The sequence below is a fragment of the Alosa sapidissima genome, chromosome 9 (assembly GCF_018492685.1).
Source record: "Alosa sapidissima isolate fAloSap1 chromosome 9, fAloSap1.pri, whole genome shotgun sequence".
Lineage (NCBI taxonomy): Eukaryota > Metazoa > Chordata > Actinopteri > Clupeiformes > Clupeidae > Alosa > Alosa sapidissima.
Genome location: NC_055965.1, coordinates 23,683,724 through 23,692,852, shown reverse-complemented (window position 1 = coordinate 23,692,852; position 9,129 = coordinate 23,683,724). Strand labels below are relative to the sequence as shown.

The window sequence follows — 9,129 nt, the reverse complement described above, 5'->3', positions numbered from 1 at the left end:
AAGATGCCTTACAAAAAGCCTTCTTATGTACTATAACTCAATTGCATAAGGGGCCACTGAAGACTCATTTGTTTTAGATTCACAACACCCTGTTCATTTTATTTGTTTTCGTTAAGTTTAAATATATGTTGTATTTATTCATCCTTCGATTCTATTTCACTACTATGCTTTTTTTTTTGTAAAGCACTTCGTGATCCTGTACGATAAAATTTACTTAGGCCTACTTACTTACTTGCATAACACCATTGCTCATTACATTTCATTTTGTGTTCCCAAATCCTATAAATGTTAACATGATTATGGAGGATTCATTTTCCATTGTATGTCTTAAGGGTTTGTTTATTTATTATGCGATAAGTTAACCCATAAACAAAATACTTCCTGACCACTAGGTGCACCATTCGGTAGTTCACAAGGGCGTGATCAGTGGGGCGTGTATGTTCTACTGTTATATTGTGACGTAACAGAAGGGGTGGGGTTGACATATTGTTTAGAATCCTGAATCTTGCAGAATCCTCTCGAAGTTTCTGCATGTCTACATAATGAGTGGCTGTGAGGGAGGTCCTCATAAACTGGGCATCGTAAATGTTAGTTCAGTTACTCTGTGTCAGACAGCTCCTGGGCGCACCAGCTCTTCGGCAGTCGCAAGTGCAATTTACTTAAATTAAGTTTATATATATATATCATTGCTCAAAACTAACGTTTCACCTTAGGTCGAATCAACGCGCGCACAAAAGTGCACGGTGCGGAGCGAACGTTGCCGTCGTCGAACTTGACAGCAAGTTAATTTAGCTAACTAGCTAACACACTTTGTTTCTATCTGTGGTGATTGGCTCGCTGAAGTGAAGCCCGATGGTGAAAATGGGTAAAGACTACTATACCGTTTTGGGAATACAGAAAGGGGCGTCCGACGATGAGATCAAGAAGGCTTATCGCAAGCAAGCGCTGCGCTATCATCCGGACAAAAACAAGTCGCCAGACGCTGAGGAGAAATTCAAAGAAATCGCTGAGGCATACGATGTACTTAGCGACCCAAAGAAGAAAGACATCTACGACAAATATGGGGAAGACGGTGAGTTGTTTTGTTTTATCTACAGAGTTATCAAACATCACCTGTCCGGTTGGCCTCCTGTCAAAGTAAAAGTAACGTTGAACGTGAATGACGTTATCGGACTGTAAATTCGCAACTAGTTACTCTATTTGGTGGACATTCATGATGTGTAGAATTGGGCGAGTGTGTGCAAGATCCAGCATGCATAAGCTGACTTTAATCCCGAACGCGGTTGACCCAGAATAGCAAAGCTGCAAGCAGCTGCAAATTATTCATTGGCATGCAGTTGGCCTGGTACGACGCAGACTCGCATTGGTGTAAAATTTGACGATCCATCCATGTGTAACCTTACTGTTAACATTATGGGTTAAATAGGTAATGTCAAGTGAAAACCGGGGAACCCTATCCCCAGACAAGTTCCGTCGGCTTTCGCCCTCTGGATAGACGCGAGACTGCTGGAAACTTCGAGTCAGTCAACGCGTCACAAATGGGCGGACGCTTTGAACATGCGCGCCCGGGGCCCTGTCAGCGCAAGTTCATGAACGGAAACGTACCGACTGAACTCGCGCACAAGTCACACACAGTGCAAATCCTTACGCGATTCTGAATGAAATTCACACAGAGCTGTCTTTAATCTGCTGAAGCTAATGTTTTATTTGTATACGGCCTGTGAAATTCTAAATGCTGTCTAATCATCGTTGTACCAACAGTGTAATAACTGTCACCGTTAGAGCTGTCATTAGCTAACTTCTTCCAGCGCCCCAGTTGTCATTTTAGCGTTAGAACACCCTTAACAGATTTGTCATCGATACAAAATAAAACGCTGTTTATGTAGACACAACTCCCCACCCTGGTTTTAATGTAGTTCTTGTGAGCCACACCCCAGTGCATGCACACGCACGCACACACACACATACAAACATTAACTTGCATCGCGCACACACACTTAGTACATAGTGCACTACATAGTGATTAGATATACATAAAGTAGGCTAGTGAATAACCACCATATACTGATTGGCTATATATTAGATATAGTGAATGAGTAGATGATCCGCTTCCTGTTTTATTGAATTTCTGTTTTGCTGTCAAGTTACAGTAGACTCTGTAGACTTTCTCTCCTCAGTCTTCCTACCACTCACTTACTCCCTCTCTCCATTGCTGCCTTTGATCCAATTAGAGGAATCGATAGGTTGTCTATGGTTATGTTGGATGTTGAAATATCACAGGTGTGGTAGGTAATAGTAAAAAACAAAATGCTGGTTCAGTAGATACATTTTAAACCTCTTCCTTCTCTCTCTCTCTCTCTCTCTCTCTCTCCCTCTCTCTCTCTCTCTCTCTTTCTTTCTCTCTCTCTCTCTCTCTCTCTCTCTCTCTCTCTTTCTCTTTCTTTCTTTCTCTCTCTCTCTCCCTCCCTCCCTCTCTCTCTCTCTCTTTCTCTTTCTCTCTCTGTCTCTCTCTGCCACAGGTCTGAAGGGTGGCGTCCCTGGTGGTGGAGGGATGGGCGGCATGGGCCCCAACTTCTCCTACACCTTCCAGGGTGACCCGCACGCCATGTTTTCCGAGTTCTTCGGCGGCCGCAGCGCCTTCGACGTCCTCTTTGGCGGCGCCGGCCGCAACGGCGGCATCGAGGACATGGACACGGACGACCCGTTCGCCAACTTCGCCAACATGGCCGGCGGCATGCCCGGCATGTCCTTCTCCGCGGGCAGAATGGGTGGCGGCGGTGGCATGGGCTCTCGCTCTGGCCAGCGTAAGAAGGACCCGCCGGTGGTCCACGAGCTGCGCGTGAGTCTGGACGAGGTGATGACCGGCTGCACCAAGAAGATGAAGATCTCGCGCAAGCGGCTGAACCCCGACGGGCGCACAACGCGCTCCGAGGACAAGGTGCTGGTGGTGGACATCAAGAAAGGCTGGAAGGAGGGCACCAAGATCACCTTCCCCGGCGAGGGCGACGAGACGCCCAGCAACATCCCCGCTGACGTCGTCTTCGTCGTCAAGGACAAGCCGCACGCCGTCTTCCGCCGCGACGGGTCCGACATCGTCTACCCGGCCAAGATCACACTCAGGGAGGTGAGTGACCTTTGACCTCTTAGGCATTAAAGGCATCTCAGAAACGTCTTTAATGACTTGGCACAAAAAGTGAAGACTAGAACAGTCTTTGTTTTGGCACCATAGTAGCTAGCCTAATACTAAGTGAAAAGCACATACGTAATTTTTGACATGAGTCTGTTGACCAAGTCGTCCCAGGCAGTCGAGAACATTCTTTGTTTTGGCAGCCTTAGCAGTAGGCCCTAATTAGGGGTTTGCACGGACGTCACGTTCTGGCCGGTAACCATGGTAACCCAGCATGCGCGGCCATATTGGCGATACTCGGTGAATGAAGTACAATGGAGTATTATGCACTTTGGATATCTTATGTGATTGTAGCCGTGTCTAAACAACAGAAAAGCTCATCAAAATTTGTCTAAGATGCAAAGGCATATAGGGCAGGACTTGGACCACAAGAAAATGTGCGATGTTTCGAGAAATTACTGTTTATTGGCAGCGCAGATCCATAACAGTTGGGTGAGGGAGACGAAGTACCAAGTTCAACCACAAGCGCCCCCCTTCCTCTGATAACTTCTGGCATTATTCTCCTTTCTCCCTGTTTTTTTAATAACTTTTGGAAGTCGATACCTACACCAGATGTTTTTCTCAGTCTGACCTATTGGTACAACCTAAAACACGGCAATAACTAACCATTTTCCTTGACGATGTTAGGGATTTACTTCAGTGCCTAATGCTTTCTAATGAGGCGAGTATCTCCAATATGGCAACGTCCAAATCTGATGACACGCCGTGCAAACCCCTAATACAAGGCTACGTTTACATAAGCCGTTAAAAGTGAATGCAGTTCCAGTCGTCTTGTTCACAGCTAGTTTGAAAGGTATTTGGCTAAGTATCAGTTTTCAACTTTTTCCTTTTTTAATTTTTAACTCTTGGAGAAAACGAGAATGAAGTGCAGTTCAGTTCTGTATCTGTAAACATTCTTTGTTTTGGCACCATAGCAGCTAGCCTGTGAAAAGCACATACGTCATTTTTGACATGAGTCTGCTGACCAAGTCGTCCCAGGCAGTCGAGAATATTCTTTGACAAGGCTACGTTTACATTAGCTGTTAAAAGTGATCCAGTTCCAATCATCTTTCTCACAGCTAGTTTGAAAGGTATTTGACTAAGTCTAAGTATTAGTTTTAAACTGTTTCCTTTTCTTTTTTTATAACTTTTGAAGTGCAGTTCAGTTCTGTATCAGTACATGATTATTAGTGAAGGTTCTGCCCCCTCCTCTCTCTATCGTCTCCCCGTCTCTCATCCTGACAAGTGGACGTGTGTGTGTGTGTGTGTGTGTGTGTGTAGTAGTAGTAGTACTAGACAGTGCGGTCTCAGTGGACCCTGTGGGGAATGTCTCCTCCGGCCTCTCCGCCCTGACACACCTGTTTCTGCCACACCTGTTACAACACATCAACCGTGCCCTGAGATTAGCTAATTCTCCCTCTCCTTCAGGGTGAGGTGTGCTGGGAATTGCAGTTTATGACACATATTTGTAGATGCATGATCTCCCCCACCCCCTCTACCCCCTTTAGCTCCTTAATACTTGTGATCATCTTTTTTCTTTATTTTATTTTCATTGCCCCCCACTCCTCCTCTAGTTTGTTATTTTTGTTATTTCTTTCTCTCTCCGTTCCTCTCAAATTCTCAAAAAAGAGCTTTACTGTCATGGCAAACAGGAAATGTGTATGTGGCCAATTTTGGCACAAAAAGACGCATTAACGAATGAGACAAAAAGACGCATTAACGAATGAGACAAAAAGACGCATTGACGAATGAGACAAAAAGACGCATTAGCGAATGAGACAAAAAGACGCATTAACGAATGAGACAAAAAGACGAAAAGACGCATTAACGAATGAGACATTAACGAATGAGACAAAAAGACGCATTAACGAATGAGACAAAAAGATGTATTAATCTCAAAAGGCACAAAATAACATTTCTCCATTTCTCCTTTTCTCTCTCTCAGGCTCTCTGCGGTTGCACGGTAAACGCGCCGACGCTGGACGGACGCACGGTCACCGTGGCGATGCAGGATGCGGTGGTGCACCCCGGCATGAAGCGGCGCATGACGGGCGAGGGCCTCCCCCTGCCCAAGCACCCTGAGCGTCGCGGCGACCTCGTGGTCGAGTTCGAGGTCAAGTTCCCCGAGAGGCTGAGCCAGAGCGCCCGCGACACCATCGCCCAGGTGCTGCCTGCGTCGTGAACCACCCCCCCCCCCCCTTCTTGACCCCCCCACTTCGCTTCATTGCCCGCTCCTTCCACTCCAAATTCCAAACAAAGCACCAAGATGGAGATTGGGAAGGCTGCATGCCAACCAATCAGCCCCACCACAGGATTGACAGGACAAGCTAGATTATTATTTTTATTGTTGCTGTTGTTGACACAAAGGATGGACTCAAAGGCCACATATATTTATTTTGATATAAATAAGTATGGGAATATATTTGACTCTTATCAAACTGACATCCTGTGTCTAGGGCTTGTGTTTACAAGGAAGCTGTTCATTCTGCAACAGCTGATTAAGGACCCTGAGATATGCTGCCTCCATGTGGTCACTGCCAGTATTGCACCAGTGAAACACAGTAGATCAGTCATTCTGTACGTCTTTGTTTTTACATTTTTTTTGTATGTTTTCTGTTCTGCTGTTTATATTTGCTTTTTTTTATAAAAAAAAGAGAAAAAAGTAATTATAATTTCTAAATCTCTTTATGGAATTGCTTGCACTTGAAACTGTGGCGTTAGCTGCTACGTATTGTAGCGTTATACTTTAGCGGCCTTGCAGTCAAAGAGCGGCCCTAGTCAGTGGAGAGAAGAAGCAAATGTGTGTGTGTCGTCTGTGGCGCTGGTCTCCATGGTGATGTGGCACACAGTCTCAGGCTACATGTTGCTCAACCCCAACGGTTTACCAATGAAATGTCTCTGATTTACAGCCAGGGATTCCAAAGTTGAAACCTTGTGTTGAGGTAGTTGGTTGTGTGTGTGAGGGGTGTGTCTGTGTGTGTGTGTGTGTGTGTTTAACCTTAAGCAAAAGAGAGTACCTCTTGAAATACTAAGTGAGCTAGCATCTTCAGGAATACATGCTATCTGAACACTTGGAACTACGCACTCTATTACTGCATAAAATATGGACCTGATGAAAGTTTTTTTTTTAAAAACTTTTAAAGAGTCGTCTTTTATGTATATCTGTAAATGAAAAGCTAAAATTAAATAAAATCGTTTTTGTTCACAAAACAAAACATGTGTATTGTTTTTCTTTTGCACCATTTTGCACATCTTTATTGTTTATCAATCTGTGGAATTGTGACACTAAATTAAACTAAGGTAAATGCTGCACATCCCCCACTGCTCCACCAATCAGGGCCTGAGCAGGAGTGAAGAGATCATCTGTCACCAGTGAGGGCAGACGGTCTCTGTCGACCGCCTGGAGCGTCCTGCTCTGTCTCCATGGCAACGCCAGAGAAGCCTGGCTCGTCACCGGAGGGCCTGAACTTCTGCCACCACCTGCTGTATTGCCTCCTGACCTGGGGACACACACACCTGTGTATCATATAAACTACAGTACGGATTAAGGGGTGCGCACATTGGCGCCGACACACAAGACTACACAGAAGTTGATTAATTTCGCCACAATGGATTTTCCTGAACAGCGGCGACAAAAATAGACACCAATCGTAATCTACTCCGAGGTGGCGTCATTCGGCGCTGGTGTGTGGGGTTGTATGGAGAATAATGGGGTCTAAGTAATCGAACGTCGAAAGCAGAGGGCGCCCCACTCATGTCGGTGTTGATGTGCGCACCTCTTTAAGATAGACAGATAGATACTGTACATTGAGCATGGCTAAAGGGGTGGGCACACCGATCCCATTATTCTCAATACAACCCTGTTTGTGTTTAATCACAAACCCCTGAGGTACCTCGCAGATAAAGACATATGAGATGCTTCATCAAAAACAGCATCACAGCAGCAGCGGAGAAGGTTCTGGAAATACCTGAATCAACATACTTTAAGCTAAGGCTCCTCCTCTTCTACTGACCTTTTATGCTTTTAATCACTTCCATTTACTATTGTTTTGTTCTCATTTGAGCAACACACATGGAACTGTCTCTGTAAAATGTGCTACACAAATAAACCTTTCTTGGCCTTGCTTTGGCTTCTGACCCTCTACTCAGTTGTGTCATTATCAGGAAACCATTTTGTGATCATTCATAATTAATTAATTGGAGAAGTTAATTCAGTATTTACTCTCTCAGTTAACATCAAACTTACAGCCAGGATGTACTCAAATGAGAGAGAGAAACACACTTCTGCCTCCTGCTCTCTTTCTATCTGTCACAGAGTTTAGTCCAAATTAGAGTGTGCTTCTCTCTCAGTTAACATCAAACTACGTCCTTATTCAAGACCGTCACAGCTCTCTTTTCAGCAACACACCCACGGGTCAGTTCTCTGAAATGGTCACTTAGTGTGGGCTGTGGTTATGAGGTCAAAATAGAAGTATGGCAGCTTTGCAACGGTTAAACAAGAGGACAACACATGTCACATACAGCCAGGATGTACTCAAATGAGAGAGAGAATCACACTTATGTAATTTCCGTACAATATATCCTCCGGCTCTCTTTCTATCGGTCACAGACTTTATTCCAAAATGTCCTAGATTGCAGCAGCATAATTCTTAATTATTAGTTTGTTTGTTTAAGTTTGTGAACAGTAACTTGCCAGAGATGGAGAAGTGATGCAGACATCTTGTTGACGTGCTGATAAAGGTCTGAATGAGGAATGAGGAAGAGACATTCGACTGCAGCCAGAGACACAGACAGAGACACGGACACACTTAACCGAAAACATCGACACAGAGAAGACGTTTCTGGAACACCTGAGGTCAGGTACTGCAGCTGAAGATGAGGCTCCTTCTCTTCACCCTCTACCTGCTCACAGGTAACTGTTCTTTTAAAATTGTTTGACATTGGAGCATCATGAGTAACTTAACAGGAAGCTGTAGTTTTACATTTTTTACATCTTTCTTTTGGCCTCAACAATGACATAGTTAATGTTGGTGGATATTACATACATTACAATTCCACATCACAATGTACTTTCCTATTGAAGACACACACATACAGTAGTATGACTAATCTTCAATACAAGTTCTATTGTATAACTGTTTTATTAAACATGGACATAGAACCAAATAGACTTGTCTGTCAGTGCAGTTAGGTGATGATACAGAAAACCAGCCATTCACAGTGTAGTATAACAGATTCAGAACACAGAAACTGCACTTCCTTATCCAACACACACACACACACAGTACTGTCAGATTAATTAATGCATTTAAATGTAACCAATCCTCATATGAATGTTGTATGTGATTATTGTCTTTGCCATCTGAATGTTGGGCAGCTCTGTGTGATGGGGAGTTGATCTCGGTGACTGGAGCTCTGGGAGGATCTGTGAACATGAGCTGTCAGTACCCTGAGGAGTATGAACACTATAGCAAGTACTTCTGTAAGGTGGAAGGAGACAGCTGTACAATTCTTAATTTTACTGAACCAACATCACAGACAAAGGACAGATTTGCTATGACTTATGACAGAGAGAAAAGATCATTGTTTGTGAGCATCAGTGCGCTAACTGAGGAGGACGCAATTGTGTACTGGTGTGGAGTCTACTCTCCAATGAATCAGTTCACTGGAGTGAAATCCTTCGGTACGTATTGCAGCCTATAATTATGTCATCATGCCTACTTCAGTGTTCTCTGTTGTTTACTTTTGTGTTACTTGCTGAGTCAACTGAATTTTATTGAAGTTTGCCCGATGAAATCACAAAAGCACAATGATATGAGTGTTTTTTAGTTTACCACGTTTTTTCTTGATTATTTGAGTTATATTTGCTTACAAACCTTCATTCTAAAAAGTGATGTGTTAAAATGACATCTGCTGTGTGTGCTCAGGGACAACACATTTTGTGTCAATTTCAACAAAGCAAT

General features: G+C 43.9%; 2 protein-coding genes across 2 annotated transcripts in view; one reads left to right on the top strand and one right to left on the bottom strand.

The window, feature by feature from the left end:
- Positions 1 to 501: 501 nt before the first annotated feature.
- Positions 502 to 5,398, top strand: dnajb1b (DnaJ heat shock protein family (Hsp40) member B1b). Its single transcript, XM_042105255.1, has 3 exons — positions 502 to 1,072; positions 2,520 to 3,124; positions 5,112 to 5,398. The coding sequence occupies exons 1-3, from the start codon at positions 853 to 855 to the stop codon at positions 5,346 to 5,348; spliced, it is 1,062 nt and encodes a 353-aa protein (XP_041961189.1). The 5' UTR covers positions 502 to 852; the 3' UTR covers positions 5,349 to 5,398.
- A 995-nt stretch (positions 5,399 to 6,393) lies between these two features.
- Positions 6,394 to 9,129, bottom strand: part of LOC121719419 (adhesion G protein-coupled receptor E3-like) — a 28,343-nt gene continuing 25,607 nt past the window's right edge. Inside the window, exon 18 of the mRNA XM_042105030.1 lies at positions 6,394 to 6,666. Within this exon, the coding sequence (XP_041960964.1) occupies positions 6,526 to 6,666 (141 nt within the window). The 3' untranslated portion in view covers positions 6,394 to 6,525. The remainder of the gene's footprint in view (positions 6,667 to 9,129) is intronic.